The sequence below is a fragment of the Pseudophryne corroboree genome, chromosome 3, assembly GCF_028390025.1.
Source record: "Pseudophryne corroboree isolate aPseCor3 chromosome 3, aPseCor3.hap2, whole genome shotgun sequence".
NCBI classification, from domain to species: domain Eukaryota; kingdom Metazoa; phylum Chordata; class Amphibia; order Anura; family Myobatrachidae; genus Pseudophryne; species Pseudophryne corroboree.
Window position 1 is genome coordinate 288,136,185 of NC_086446.1, and position 17,004 is coordinate 288,153,188.

Here is a 17,004-nt window from a genome sequence, read left to right on the forward strand (position 1 = left end):
AAGGGGGACGGCGGCGCGGCTCCGGGAACGAACACCAAGGTCGGGTCCTGCGGTCGATCCCTCTGGAGCTAATGGTGTCCAGTAGCCTAAGAAGCCCAAACTACCACCTGTTAGGTAGGTTCGCTTCTTCTCCCCTTAGTCCCTCGCTGCAGTGAGTCTGTTGCCAGCAGATCTCCCTGTAAAATAAAAAACCTAAATATACTTTCTTTCTAGGAGCTCAGGAGAGCCCCTAGTGTGCATCCAGCTCAGCCGGGCACAAGAATCTAACTGAGGTCTGGAGGAGGGTCTTAGTGGGAGGAGCCAGTGCACACCAGGTAGTCCTAAAGCTTTCTTTAGTTGTGCCCAGTCTCCTGCGGAGCCGCTAATCCCCATGGTCCTTACGGAGTTCCAGCATCCACTTAGGACGTCAGAGAAAAGTAATGTACTCAACCCCCATGGCTTGTATGCACGCTCACCATGCAAGACTCCATTGGTGAAGAAAAAGCATGTTGAAGCTTGTTTAAAGTTTACTGCAAGGGCGTGGTCTGGCTGCTGAAGGAAGCAGCTGTGTTCTTACTGAGCTCCCGGGATCCGCAGCTCATAATATATATATTTGGCTCTCCAAAACCCTCCCATCCGCCCCAATACCCCCCCTGCCCCTCCAGTACCCCCTGCTGAACCCCCCCGAGGTGCCGCGGAATCGGGGAGCAGTTTTTACTGCTCCTGCGGATTGCGGCCTACGGGGAGCACGGAAGCCGGGGCCTCGAGTATATACTCACGCCGAGGACGGGTCCGGGACCCACAGCTCGGGCCGCGGACCTCCTCCGGAGCTCCGTTCCCCTCACTGCCGCTAGCCGCGGCTAGGAGTGTCTCCCGGCTGCCAGCTGTGTGCGGCTCGTTTCCGCCAGACGTGGACTCTGAGACTCGCCGTGCGGGACGGCGCCGGCAGGCGCCCGGCGGCCATCTTGGTCTCGGCTGAAGTAATAAAGCAGTAAAAGTTTTTCTCTCCCTCTGGGCCCCCAGAAATAAAAGTATCAGTGATCTGAGGTGCCCAAGCAAGGGAAGAGGGGGAGAGGTGCATATAAAGCTGGGCTACACATACCTTTGGCTACCTAACACTTGCTACAGTGCCCCCCCCATCCATCCATCCTTACACTCATTCAGGTACCTGCACCAGCCGGTTCCCTACCCAGTGGTCTCCGCACAGCCTACCACCCGCTGCCGCCATTCATTTATAACACTGTGGAGTGGTGTCCTAGCAACGTATTTTCTAACACATTGTGTCCAGCAGAGACACCTCAATTAGACCAAGTCGGATGCTCGGCCACTGTGAGTCGACATATGGCGCCCTAGTTATGTGCCTGCCTGCCTGATGCTGCCCCAAGACCACGTGGGGGCTCTTGCACGGTGACGACCCACATGTTTCATACTGCCGAAGATATGTGAAAGTGTAACTATATACTGCTTTATTTGAAGACCGATCTCATGGTGAGAGGGATAAAGAAAAAGAAGGCCAAGACCAAGCCGGACGCGATCCCATCCCCTGCGAACCGACATTCGTCGGACCTACGTCAGTTCTTAACTACTCCAACCTCAAGCCCCGCTACTTCCTCTACTGTTCCGACCTCTCCGAATATACACGGCCTGGTGGTCGACATGACATCCCCTGAGACTCCGTTGCCTCCACAGGCCCCCTCTCTGTCTGCGGAGATAAGCGAGATATTGTCTCATGTTAGGACACTCCCCACGAAGCACGATTTCTCAGCCTTGGAGACTCGCTTGCTCTCCACCATCACCCGGGAAGTGACAGCGCTCCGACAAGATATGTCCCGAGTTGCGACCCGTGTCGATGTCCTGGAACGCCACGAATCGTCTAATGTGGATTCTCTGACCAAATTTCGGGAGGTGCTGTCTCATCAACGGGACGATGTCTCATTTCTAAAATCGCGTATTGAGGATATGGATAATCGCGGACGGCGAAATAATATCAGAGTCAGGGGCCTACCTGAGAGCGTTCAACAGGCTGACCTGACAGCGGCCTTAACTACGATATTTGGAGAACTTATTGACCTGGATTCGAACAAGGACATTATATTCGATAGAGCCCACCGAGCCCTTCGTCCCCGCGGCTTGCCTTCTGACAAACCAAGAGACGTGATTTGCAGGCTCCACTATTATGTCCAAAAAGAGGAAATAATGAGGTCGGCCCGTCAGTTAGATAGCATTGACTTTCAAGGGGATAAGATCCAGATATTTCCTGATCTTGCCTGGTCGACTTTACAACAACGTCGAGCCTTGAAGCCTCTTACAGACTCTCTCAGGAAACTCGAGCTGAAATATAGATGGGGCTTCCCTTTCTCCCTCCAGGTTTCTCATGGTGGTAAAGTCGCGAGTCTCTCTAGACCTTCGGACTTACAGGCCTTCTTCACGATCCTGGGAATTCCTCCGATACCGCTACCAGACTGGGACGCCTTTCACCATCTACCGGTCTTACCTGTTGTGCTCCCTCCAGACGACGCGTGGCAACAAGTGCATTCCCCACGGACGCGGGGGGCCACTTCTGGTCCACGTTCCTCAGAACCTCCCTGAATGAGTCGTCTCGTCCCTAGCGGATGTGAATTTTATTACTTCCCATGTTATGCACTGAGTTCTTTCTCTTAAATAGTGCTATGTGTTGCTCACACGTGAGATCGGTTCTTGTAACTTTATAAAAGTTTATAGTTGTTATGGTTTCATAGATAAGGGATGAGGTATCATCGACATGTTATTTAGGAATTTTCCCTCTCATGCTGTATTTATTGTGTTGGTGACGATGTTCATATACACAATTGATCAACCTGCAAGAAATCAGGTTTGATAGCTTAAAGATTATATGTATACTTTTATATAAGCTTTCATATTTTCATATTCATATTTTTATTTCTTGTTTAACCTGTGCCTTTGTGCACACCTCGGTAATATTATATATCTGTTTAGATTTTATTTTGTGGATGGTCGCTGTCCTGGGCCCCCCGTAGGACCCCCACTATGCTGCATCCCCTGTTTCTTTGGACTGGGAGTCGGCAGGATTCCGCTCCTGTCCTTTTTGCAGCAGTCCTTTTTGTAGTTTTGTTATTTCTGTTTAATGTCAAAGAATTTTTCGGCGCGATTTCCCACGCTGCATCTTTTTTTCTTCTTTTCTCTACTCTCTCTTTTTTTCTATTTCCTTCCCTTGCTGCTCTTCCTTCCCCTCCCCCAGTGTCTGACGTAGGGAAGACTATTGTGAAGCACTTAGGCCCGCCTGATAATGGGGGTGAATGATTTACATGTAACTACCCTTAACGTCAAAGGGTTAAATGTTCCTGAGAAAAGGTCTAAACTTCTTAAATGGCTTAGAGATGAGAAAGTTGACGTTGCTTTTATTCAGGAAACACATTTCAAGATGGGACACGTGCCGTCCCTAAAATGTCACTATTATCCTCATGTTTTCCTATCTAATAATTCTGCTGGTAAGACATTGGGTGTGGCCATATTAATGGCTCGCCACCTGCCTGTCCTTAACGTTTCTTCCCATAGAATAGCTGAGGGTAGGGGGTTGCTGGTGAAATGCGACATACACGGTCAACGGTTTTCTTTCTTGAACATATACGCTCCTAACGCTAAACAACCTTCCTTTTTGTCCTCAGTTCTAGATAATGCGGAACCTCTCCTGGAGGGGGTGGTGGTGATGGGAGGCGACCTAAATTGGACCCTAGATCCCAGCCAGGACAATTCTAAAAAGATCTCCTGCAGGCCGGAGAAGGAGCATAGGGGAATGAGGCGCGCCCTGCTCGACCACCAGCTGATTGACACATGGAGACTGACACATCCTACTGAGATAGATTACTCCTTTTTCTCACACCCACATCAGACATATTCCAGAATTGATTACTTGTTTCTGAGCCACCGGCATTTACACCTCCTTTCTGATGCCTCTATAGGACAGATCGTTTGGTCAGATCATGCCCCAGTTAATCTCACTTTACGCTTGCCTCCCAGTGCACATCGCCATTGGTCTTGGCGCTTTAACGACACTTTCTTGCAGGACGCAGATTGTCGGTCTCGAATCGACGACGCCTTAGATTCTTATATCTGTACCAATGACTTAGATGACATTTCTAAAGTCTCAGTACGGGAAGCACACAAATGTGTCATTAGGGGGGTTTGTGTCCAGTTAGGATCCTTACGCAAAAAGCAGAGAGAGAAACTCCGGGGTGATTTACTGTCTAAAATACAATCCCTCGAGATTTTACACAAGAAATCCCAAATCCCACAACATTATGCTGATCTCGAAGCTGCTAGGGCAGATCTAAATAAGTTACTCTCTGATAGAGTCAAATTTTCTTATCGGAAGTGCCGTAGCAGATACTACCAATGGGGCAACAAACCTGGGAAATTACTAGCCAAAGCTCTTAGAGAGCAACGTGCTCTTACTTTTATTCACACAATTAAAAATAATCACGGACAGTCCCAACATGAGATACCTCACATCGCTAAGGCCTTTAGGGCATATTATTCCACTTTATATAACCTTTCTGGCCCGACCGGAAGACCTGACAAGTTGTCCCATCAAACAGCTATAGCTGACTACTTACGGGCCTTAGACTTCCCCACGCTGTCCATAAAAGAAATGGAAGATCTAGATGCCCCTTTTTCTACTGAGGAGGTTCAGAAAGTTATTGAATCCTCTCCCAACGGCAAGAGTCCCGGCCCTGATGGATATACCATTGCTTATTATAAAGCTTTCAAAGAGAAATTAGTCCCTCTACTCACGAGAGCCTTTAATACTATATCAGAACAATCGCCTTTCTCCCCACAATCTCTTGAAGCCCATATTGCAGTCCTTCCCAAAGAGGGTAAAGACCCTAGTCTTTGCTCCAGTTATCGGCCAATTTCACTATTAAATATAGACATAAAACTTTTTGCCAAACTGATTGCAAACCGCCTTAAACTATTATTACCTGGTCTGATACATGGAGATCAAGCTGGATTTGTTTTAGGCCGAGAGGCTAGAGATAACACCTCTAAAGTGCTCAACATGATTCACTATGCAGGCCAGCTTTCATCCCCATCAGTCATATTGTCGACCGATGCTGAAAAAGCTTTTGATAGAGTAGACTGGGACTTTCTGGCTGGTATACTGAAGCATCTTGGGCTCGGTAACACTTGTCTTCACAGAATCCTATCTCTTTATACTTCCCCGTCCGCCAAAATTAGGATTAATGGCTCCCTTTCCGATTCCTTTCCTATCTCCAACGGCACGCGACAGGGCTGCCCACTATCTCCATTGCTCTTTGTTCTCTGCATGGAAACATTAGCTCGAAGCATTAGGGCTAACCCGAATATTTCGGGTTTGCTGGTGAAGGGGACTGAATACAAACTGGCTTTATATGCAGACGACCTACTTGCTATAATTTCAAAACCGGTCACTTCTTTGCCGAACTTGATGGTAGAATTTGAGAAGTTTGGAGCCCTCTCTAACTTCAAAATAAATTATTCCAAATCTATTGCCATGAATTTAACCACTCCTCCTGATATAGTAGTGGGTCTGAAACACGCCTTCCCCTTTACCTGGCACGATCACAAATTAAAATATTTGGGGGTGTTACTGACCAACGATTTATCTAAACTATTCTCCCTAAATTTTAACCCCTTATTGGCCAGGCTTCGCCTAGACTTCCAGAAATGGAAGAAACTAAGACTGTCTTGGTTCGGCAGGATTAACGTTGTCAAAATGAATGCCCTCCCTAGGATACTATTCTTTCTCCAGACCCTTCCGATACACATCCCTCTACTGTGGCTCCGAAACGTCCAGAATCTTATTCGCGCGTTTGTCTGGGGACGTAAGACACCCAGGTTTAAACACGATATTTTATTCAGGAGAAAACATCAAGGGGGGCAACAACTCCCACATATTTCTAACTACAGGTTGAGTATCCCATATCCAAATATTCCGAAATACGGAATATTCCGAAATACGGACTTTTTTGAGTGAGACTGAGATAGTGAAAACTTTGTTTTCTAATGGCTCAATGTACACAAACTTTGTTTAATACACAAAGTTATTAAAAATATTGTATTAAATGACCTTCAGGCTGTGTGTATAAGGTGTATATGAAACATAAATTAATTGTGTTTATGTACACACACTTTGTTTAATGCACAAAGTTATAAAAAATATTGGCTAAAATGACCTTCAGGCTGTGTGTATAAGGTGTATATAAAACATAAATGCATTCTGTGCTTAGATTTAGGTCCCATCACCATGATATCTCATTATGGTATGCAATTATTCCAAAATACGGAAAAATCCCATATCCAAAATACCTCTGGTCCCAAGCATTTTGGATAAGGGAGACTCAACCTGTACTACCACGCAGTACATTTGAATAGGATTCTGGAATGGACGCGTGCTAAAGACCGAAAACAATGGGTCCTGCTAGAGGAGGGCTGTCTTCCATACTATATTGAAATAGCACCTTGGCTTCCTATTCTTCCGAAGGTTACACACCCCACGGTCTCCCCCACGCTTAAATTATGGGCCACGCTGAGATCCCAGAGCCATATATCCTCCAAATGGTCCCCCCTAACTTCCCTTCTCCATAACTCCGAATTTGCTCCAGGTCTTCACGGGACAGCTTTTGCTCCATGGGCGGAAGCCGGGATTTTTAGAGTCGGTCAGCTGGTGAGCTCGGGTAGGGTGCGCTCCTTTTCAGATGTTCAGTCCTCTTGGAATCTTAACAGTGCTGAGTATTGGAGGTTCCGGCAGGTTCATCATTTCATATCATCTTCAAAGAACCTCTCTGACATAACTAGGGATCTCACTGGGTTTGAAAGACTATGCACTTCTCCTAGTTCTCCCACACATACTATCTCACAAATCTATGCGCTTATCATAGAAAACTTTTTCCCACAACCTCCTACCTTCATGGCTTCCTGGGATAGAGAGCTGGCAGGGCTACCCACGCAGATCAACTGGGATTCCGTTTTCAACAACACCCAGGCAAGTTCTCTATGCTTATCGACATTAGAGACCCTCTATAAACTTATATATAGGTGGTATAGGACTCCTCTTGTTCTCAATAAAATGTTCCCCTCTCTCTCGAATCTGTGTTGGAGATGTAAAAATGCCCCAGGGAGTTTTATACACATTTGGTGGGACTGCCCTCTTATAATTCCATTTTGGGCAGAGGTATTCAAGTGTTCCGAACAGATAGTGGGAGATGAGATCCCGAAAGACCCGTGTTTCTGGCTCCTCAACCACACCTCTGCAGAAACACACTCATACAAACACTCCCTGATGAGACACCTTAGCAATGCAGCAAAAGCGGTTGTTCCAATTCTTTGGAGATCCATCTCACCACCCTCGATTAAATTATGGTTCACAAAGATCGATTACTTTTTAGATATGGAAGACCTTGTCTCCTTCTCATCCGGGAAAACCGTTGACTTTACAGCTATCTGGTTTCCCTGGTACGAATTTAAGGACACACCTTTGTATCAATCCTATATGGTGACATAACCCCCGTCAGATTCATATTCATACTCATATTCAAATTCATATCCCGATTATGATATCTTTCTAATAGGCCTCTGACCCCTGTTTGGCGGAGACCACCCTCCCCCCTGTCCCCTAAACAACCCGTCCTTACTGCACAGACACTCACCCCTGACTCCACCTGTTCTAAATTTCCCCCCCTTTTCTTTCTTCTTTCTCCTCTTCTCTCTTCTTCTCCTCTTCCCTATTTTCCTATGCTGTTTTGTTAAAATGTTCCTCATATATAAGTTGTGATTTTGTAAGCGAAGCAGACAAGTTATTTTCATACTTTGGGCGCTCTATGTGTAGTGTGCAGATTTGTGATGTTTTTGTCCCTTCCCTTTCTCTGGAAAGGTACTGCTGTAATGTTTTGTCTGCTGCTTCAATTAATAATAAAAAACAGTTTACACAAAAAAAAAAAAAGTTTACTGCAGATCATTTGGACAAGCCTGTGAAATACTGGGAGAATATAGTCTGGTCAGAGGAGACCAAAATTGAACTCTTTGGATGCCATAATACACACCATGTTTGGGGGAGAAATGGCACTGCACATCACCCCAAACACACCATACCAACAGTGAAGCTTGGAGGTAGGAACATCATGGTGTGGGGGTGTTTTTCAGCATATGGTACTGGCATACTTGATATTATTGAAGGAAGGATGAATGGAAAAATGTACAGAGACATTCTTGAACAAAATCTGCTGCCATCTACCAGGATGATGAAGATGAAACGAGGGTGGACATTTCAGCAGGACAATGATCCCAAACACACAGCCAAGGACACACTCAACTGGTTTCAGAGAAAGAAAATAAAGCTGGTAGAATGGCCCAGCCAATCACCTGACTTGAATCCAATTGAAAATCTATGGAAAGAACTAAAGATCAGATCATAGAAGAGGCCCACGGAACCTTCAAGCTTTGAAGACTGTGTGGAAGAATGGGACAAAATCACACCTGAGCAGTGCATGCGATTCAGGGGGCGTCTTCAAGCTGTTACTTCGTACAAAAGCCTTTGTTGGTAATATTGAATAAATTTCAGTAAGCGTGTTCAATACTTTTCCCCTGTGTCATTTCACATTATTACACAACTTCATTTCTGGACATCTATGTTTTCATTTCTTTGCATGTGTGGATTGCATGGGTTGATGACTTTTGTTGACAATTTCATTACAACAGTCCCAGCACAAATATATTTTCTGAGAAAAATGTTTTCAATACTTATTTTACCCACTGTATTTTCAGCTTTCATGTACGAATATAGATTTTAAACAGCTACAAAATAATATAGGATATACCATCTGTCAAAGAAATTATAAAAAGGCTCACCTTCCTTCACCTCCTGGATGATCTCCTCAGGGAGGATAAAGTTCTTCTCAGAGTTTGGGAAAGGGAGAATCTCCGACTCATGCTTACAAAGAAAAGGAAAATATTACTCTGTGAGCTTTGCCTGTAATGCAGATAAATAGAAATGCCAAATCTCTAGACAAACGCATATGAAAAGTGAAAGATAAGCAATTAAATGCTCTGTACTGTGGCCCTGATTCAGTGATGGATGCAGATCCCGCAGCCGCTGTAGCTTTGTCCGCAGTGGCTGTGCAATAGTATGCTAATGCTGCAGGAGGTGTCTTATGTAAATAGACACCTCCTGCCACTCTCTCTGATCCGCTGCTATGTCCAGGATGCAGCATTGTATCGCTGCATGACCACTGGCCATCTGAGAAATCCTCAGGTTACACAGGATAGCTGGTATTTTCTCACTGTCAGGACCAGTAAAGCTGTGACCAAGGATGCAGACACCAGCATTTGCATGCCACGAAAACAGGGCAGACACGCCCCATTTTGTGAAACGCTGGCTGTCATCGCCCCTGCCCTGCCCCTGTCTACAGAATATCAATCAGGCTGTGGCTTAGGGGGCATTGCAACCGTCGTCGCAGAAACAGATCCTGCGTATGCACCAATTGCCTAACATCAGGGATTATGTAAAACACTGGGTTTGCATATGTCTTTGAATTAGGCCCTGTATGTGCAGGACAGCACCCTAATGAACAGCAGAAAAGGATGATGCCAGTGTAAGGAAAAGCACCATTTTGTAGAAATGTTGCTCATTCTCTGCAGTTAAACAGGATATTTTTGCACATTATCAGACTAAAGAAATAGCACTATGAACCTGACAAGGGCGCCCTGTCCATCAGCACTGAGTGACACCTCCTTTGTCAGAAACCCCAGCTTCCACACATTTCTTGTACTCAGCTAAGAGCCTTTATATTGTTGCAGAACTCATCTAGCTCAGATATACTATTAAGGTCTGCATCACGTACTGCGTGTTTGGATCTACACAGAGTTTCAAATATTATTATTTTTTCTCCTATTAGTGCTACATGATTTAACTGTAGGTTTTGGATGGCTGTCTTGCTAAAACATCCTACCTCTTTTCTGGAACATAAGGTCTTAGGTTTTTTTTTATATTTACAGAAATCTAATCTCCCCACCAGTTGCCATGGTGTCCTCTTCTTCATACACTTCGCCTGTTCTCCAAATGCATAATTATTCCTAGTTGCAGTCATTGGGAAGAATTCAATCGTTGTTCGCCCCAGCTGCCACTAGATGGCACCCAATGGAGCAATTCAATTGTTGCTCTGTTTGGGTGCACATGCAGCTGGCTGGACATATTTCAGCTGGCAGCCTCCTGATGACATCACCTCGGCCAGGCAGCTCTGGGTGGTGCCCATTATGTTTGGTCACCTACATAGCAACTGAATCGCCCCCATACAATTTCATTTTTGTTTCATCATTTCACAGCATATTGCTTCAAAAATATTCTGACTGATCCAAGTATTGCCTTGTATACATTAGATGGTGACTTATGTAATGAAGTGGTACGAATGGTTTGTATCCCATATAGATAATGTGTAATGCTGTATGATATCAGCCAACCCTCATTACAGGCCTTTGTAAGGGTTAGGATCGCGTTGCCGGCTGGCAGCCAATCAGCTCCTGTCATTTTTCAAACACAGCCTGCAACATGGCAGTTAGGAGCTGATTTGGTTGGTACTTCATCTCTCTCCAATGCTTAGTACATCTCCCCCTAATAAAGCCCTTAGAAGTATTCTGGCCTAACCAGACAACAAGGAGGTTTTCCTTAGTGATGTACATGCAAAGTTTTTCCTTAATGCAGAAATTAAATTCTAGCCAAGATCTTAGGTTTCTAATCTAAAAATCAACTGCACTTCATCACCAGCGTTACCAATATAACTATCAACCACAATACCTCTTGATGCCTTATCATATTTTTCTTAGAGCAGCAAGTGTGGTCTGGATGTACTCACCAAAGCCTGCATGTCATACATGGTGCGAAGATGCTCCCAGATGACCTTTGATGATATCTGTCGACCAATGTTCTGACTGAACTTGTCCCGAATGCAGATCATGTGGAAGTGTCTGTTCACTCCTGTAATGAGGCAGTATATGCAGGGTGCAGTATTAAAGACAATTAGAGAACATCATGAAGTCACAGCCAGTTCACATTTTCACTCATTTATTTTTTTTACCCAAATATCTGAATTCTACAAACATTTTAAGATTAGATTTTCACTCACTAGAGCACATATAGGAACAGATCCTACCCACAGCTGATACAGTGCTGAACATGGGACAACCAGTGCTGTGTTCAGGACACACACAATATTTGCAAATATTTACACCTCCTCTTACCATTATAGAATTCCAGGAAAGGGAATTTGGCAACAAATAGACACATTACACAACACAAGAATGAAATAGCTGCTGGCACCAATCACACTATACCTGCACTCACCAGACAGGTTCAGATGCTGCATATAGTAACAAAAGTACTAAAGTAACAGTGACACATGCAATGCATACAGGTGTACATAGTACTGCGCACAAAAGAAAATCAATAAGAATTTCTTACACTGACGGGCTAATCCAAAGTTAAACACACATTTGTTCATAGACTAAATTTGTGTCCGGTTGCACTGCGCACGAGGCGGAGCCAAGCATACACAACTAAGGATTATGCTGAGTCACACACAACCCAGCTGCGATGGGGCGCAACTATAAGGTAAGAGGAAGTTCCCATGTAGAATAATTTTATCAAGGGCGGAACTGCAGTCTATGCAAAGTTGTGCAAACAAGTAAATACGCCTACTCTGCACCAAGGATAGGTCTGGGTCACAAGTGCGCACTGATAATGACAGGTATCACCCAAATAGGGACCGGCCAGCGGCAGGGATCTCTGCATACAGGCAAATCATCTTTGTATAGTTCTGTGTACACAATGTGGGAGAAATCACAATCGACTTAAGGGGGGTACACACTGTCCGATTTCTGCATAAAAAAAATAAATGATAACGACATTTATGTCGTTATCGTTTATTTTTAGCTTGAAATCGACCAGTGTGTATGGGGGTCAGCTTGATGAACGATGCGCGCTCCCGCACGTCGCTCAGCGTTTATCAATATTGAGCTGACATGCAGCTCAACCCGTCAATGTTGGGCTGAGCTGCATGTTCCGGAATGGCAGCGATGACGTCACTGAATGTTATCGTTGAACAATAACTTTCAGTGTGTACACACTATATTGTTCAACGATATAGTCATCCATCGCCGTCGTTCCGCCGTCGGGTAGTATGTTCCCGCCTTTACATTTATCTCTATATTGGCCCCAATGTGACAGAGCTGCAGCAAGGAGAAAGATACCAATCCTGAGAATAGCCCAATAATTTAATAAATATGAACAAAAGTTGCAGAGACAATTCCATGCTGACCAGAACTTTCTTTACAGCAATGTTCTAAGAACTACACCACCTCCCCATGTGGCTGTAAAAACTGGGCAGAATTGTAACAGGATTGTACTGACAACATTATTTTAAATTATACATATTCCAATTGTAGACTCAGACCGAACCATTTAGGTCCAGCAGCCCCAAGTGTAGCAAGGATTTTTCCTAGCAACCTCAGAAGTTGCGAGTAAAAATCTGTGGTAAATGCACACACCGAATTTTAACGTGCTGGGAAACCCATAGATTGCAATACACTCTCCACAGAAGTGATAGATTACTGTGCAGGAAAAATGCAGAATAAACCTGGAGATTTTCTCTGCGCTGTAAACCATGGGGCAGATGTATTAAGCCTGGAGAAGGGATAAAGAAGTGATATAGCAGTGATAAGCGTAAGGTGATAACGCACCAGCCAGTCAGCTCCTCTGTCATTCTTCAAACCTGTAGTGACTGGCTGGTGCGTTATCAGCTTGCACTTATCACTGCTTTATCACTTCTCCAGGTTAATACCTATACATCTGCCCCCATGTGCCTAATTTTCTATGTACTAGATCAGGAAGAACTACTGTATGTGAAAACATGACAAAACTCTACGGGAACAAACTCATCACAATGAAATCCTAATACATTTTATAAATATATAGAGCACTACAACTGATCAATATTACCCAGCTAAATGACATATAAAACACATAGCAACTGAAACATCATCCTACTTCTAACAGGGTTGAACTGCGGGCGATGCCCTTGATGTGCCATTACAACAGTGCTGGTATGTTGGCAATGGCACATAAACAAATAGATTTTGCATTTTAGTTCATAGTTCCATTATGCTCATTGACCTTAACTTTATCCACCCGTACCCCTTACCGGATACAGAATAACAACAGATACTGAATCCAATACAACAGTGTCAACAAGCAGCTAAGTTTTCATGGCCTGGTTCTGTAGTGTAAATCAGACAGCCTCACATTTTATAACTCCCCGTCATTGGAAGTGACGCCCCATAATTTATTATTAATAATAACAGAAGAAAACGGACAGTGAATTGCTGTTTAGATCAATATGACTGAAGTGCTTCATTGCTATGGGCTGTGTACAAGGGAGTGCTTCCAGCTGCCATCGATCAGTGGCCCCATTGTGCTGTGCCACATATGCTGCTGCTGCTGCCGCCGCCGCCACCACAAGGTGTGCTATCACCACACAGCTCCATTATGTGTTGCCTACAATGAATCACTAGTATCGACATTTTGTATTAACGACCGAGCGAATTTCACCGGCCATATGATCGCTTGCCAAATAAGTCGCCGTTATATAAATATACAGCATGTGTCTTATCGCCAGCTGCCTACAGTGCGTGTCCCGCTCCCATCTCATCCTTCCCGCATACACAGCCTACGCGAGTCCGAGGATTTGGATGAGGCCTCCACTCACCGACGGGCTTATGGCCGAGCATGGCGTGAAACAGGCACACTTCCACCTCTGGGCTCCACAGCACTGGCTCTTCCGCTGGGAATCCGGGGACCGGCTCCGGTCTCTCCACCGCCACTTCCCCGGTCTCCGTCTCACCCATTGCAGCCGCCACTGCCGTGAAACACCGGGGAGCAGCGGCCTCCGCTGGAAGCCAGAGGTACTGCAGCCGACGCAGCGACACCGCGTGCCAGTTTCGGGTTACTACACGCAGTGCGTGTGACAGCAGCGAGGGTGGAAACAGGGTCGTCGTTGTGTGGAGAACAGCGCCACCGCGAGGAGATCTACTGTACAGCGCTGAGGAGGAGAGCGCGGCCCGGCTCATACTTGCTAGTATAGCTACCTACAGCAGGGATGTGCGGTGAGCTAAATGGCTCAGGAATCACTGGCCCACCGCACGTCACTGAACTACAGTACCTCTGGTAGCGACAACTTGGGGGTCAGTCCCAGTTGAACTAGACGCTGCCTATGGGGGAGGATTTTTTTTTTGCATAGCAAGGCCGCAAACGCTTGTGCAGCCCTGCTATGCAAAAAATGTTTTGTGTAGAACAAGACCATGGTAAGAGTTACTTACCCTGTGCGATTAATCCAGCGTTGCTGGTCCCGGAATTGACGTAGACATCCGCCCTCCAAACGCCTGGACACGCCTGCAGAGTGCATTCGCCCCACCACTCCCAGAAAACGGTCAGTTGACCCCTCGGAACGCCTTCCTCCTGTCAATCTTCTTGCGATCGCTTTCTTTGTTCTTTTGTTGTTGCCCAGTGACGGCCGTTGCTGGGCAACAACGCGCCTGTGCATTGCGGCCGCCGCGCATGCGCAGAACCGACCCGTTCGCACCGCTGCGAAAAACAACAGCATGCGAATGGGTCGGAATGACCCCCCTTGTGAGGACATTAGGGATGGCCATCGCAGTAGTGTGGCAGGGACATGACTCAGAAATAAAGTGATTGCATATGTGATCACTTTATTATTTACTGATCACTGGGACAGACTAGCCTCTTATTGAGCTCCTGTTTCAGCAACTGAGACATGGGGTCTGATTTGGGTCCCGACGGTAGTGTGGTGCATGACACAAAGTACCGATGTTCAGTACTTTGCACATGTGCCGTATAGGTATGCAGTACGGGTCTGCAATGATGTCGGATGCAGATCAGCAGCAGACTGTCAGTGATTGGTAGTATGTTGCCAAGGGTCACACCTGGCTGATAGTGTCACGTGTGATCTGATGCTGTGTCATAGGATGCATCTCGTATCACTAATGCAAGCAGGAGGCAGTATTAGAGCTATCACTGCTGCTTCCAAGTAATGGTGCGTATATACTTTTGCCTATTATATTGGTCGTTCTGTTGAACGGCCTATATATCGCATGTCCCTCAGCCAGTGTGTTGTTCACAGAAGTATCACGTTGGCCCTGCAGCACAGCCGATGATCAATATATCTACCGATATATTGGTGCATCGCTGTGTATGGGCGGTAAGCCGAGGTTCCAGCCTCCACTGAGGAATACAGTCTGGTTCAACTGTATCACTCAGCCGGCAGCCAGTCCAGTCCAGCAGCATCTCTTCAAACGGTAGCCAGTCCAGTCCAGTAACATCTCTTCAGTCGGTAGCCAGTCCGGTTCAGCTATATTCCTCAGCCGGTAGGCAGTCCGGTTCAGCTGTATTCCTCAGCCGGTAGCCAGTCTGGTCCAGCAGTGTCTCTTCATCCCACTCCAAGTCGCTTCAATGGTAACCCTAAGAACTGTTGAAGATTCATTAATCAGTGCGAAGTGCACTTCGAATTACTTACACAGAATTTTCCTATGCAGACTCTAGTAGATTGCGTACATAGGTGGTCATTCCGAGTTGATCACACGTAGCAGCTTTTTGCTGCTTGTGTGATCAACTAGACGCCGCCTATGGGGGAGTGTATTTTAGCATAGCAGGGCTGCGATCGCTTGTGCAGCCCTGCTATGCTAAAATAGTTTTGTGCAGAACAAGACCAGCCCTATACCTACTTACCCAGTGCAACGGATCCAGTGATGAAGGTCCCGGCTGTGACGTCAGACATCCGCCCTCCAAACGCCTGGACACGCCTGCATTCGCCTTGCCACGCCCGGGAAAAGGTGAGTAGATGCCCCTATCCTCCTTCCCGCTGTCAATCTTCTTGCAATCGGGCCTGCAATCGCTTTCTTCGGTCCTGGCGTCATTGCACGCGACTGCCATCGCTGGGCAATGACGCACATGCGCAATGCGGGTGCAGCGCAGCTGCAGTTCCGACCTGTTCGCACTGCGGCGAAGAACCGCTGCGTGTGAAAGGGTCAGAATGACCCCCATAATATCTTTCTTGGAAGGATCAGCTCTTGACTGGATGTCTCCCTTAAGGGAACGTTCGGATCCCATCACTTCAGACTACTCATTATTTATTTCTTCTTTCAAGCGCATTTTTGACAAGCCAGGTAGACCGGTGGCAGCTTCTATGGATTTACCTCGTATTAAACAGGGTTCTCGCCCGGTGGGACAATATGTAGTTAAATTTCAAACTATTGCCTCAGAGCTGCGCTGGAACAATGATGCTTTGAAAGTCGCCTTTCTCATTGGTTTATCTGAGCATTTGAAGGATGAGCTGGCGACTAACGATTTGCCTGAAACCCTGTAAGCCCTGATCTCTTTATGCATTAAGACTGATCTACGCCTCCATGAGCGTGGCCAATATTCATATTCATCGTCAGCCCAGGCCCCCTCCGCCGCCAAAATATCAAACCCCTTAGGTGAAAAAATGCAGACATGGCATATTATAAGTTCCACAGCCACCACCTGATAGGGTTAGGCACTGGGGTGAGGTTGGGGATAGGCTGTGGGAGGAGAGGTTAGGGTTAGGCTGTGGGAGGGGAGGTTAGGGTTAGGCACTGGGGGAGGAGGTTAGGGTTAGGCTGTGGGGAGGGGAGGTTAGGGTTAGTCTATGGGAGGGGAGGTTAGAGTTAGCCTGAGGGGAGGGGAGGTTAGGATTAGGCACTGGGGAGAGGTTGGAGAAAGGCTGTGGGAGTGGAGGAGAGGGTTAGGCTGGCGGTACCTATAATTATGGGACACACAGTCACACACTGACTGGGGAGGTCTATGGACACCTTGCACAGGGTAGCATAAAGTTGCTGGGTGCAATCTGCACCCCACAGTTTTATCACACAGCCACAGGGTGAGAAGCCGGTGTCAGGTATACCAGC

General features: G+C 46.2%; 1 protein-coding gene across 1 annotated transcript in view; it reads right to left on the reverse strand.

Annotated features, from left to right (window-relative positions):
- Positions 1 to 14,145, reverse strand: part of MRGBP (MRG domain binding protein) — a 34,719-nt gene extending 20,574 nt beyond the window's left edge. The window contains exons 1-3 of the mRNA XM_063959288.1: positions 13,770 to 14,145; positions 10,863 to 10,984; positions 8,863 to 8,944 (exon numbers count right to left, since the gene is read on the reverse strand). Of these exons, the coding sequence (XP_063815358.1) occupies positions 8,863 to 8,944; positions 10,863 to 10,984; positions 13,770 to 14,130 (565 nt within the window). The 5' untranslated portion in view covers positions 14,131 to 14,145. The remainder of the gene's footprint in view (positions 1 to 8,862; positions 8,945 to 10,862; positions 10,985 to 13,769) is intronic.
- Positions 14,146 to 17,004: the final 2,859 nt, after the last annotated feature.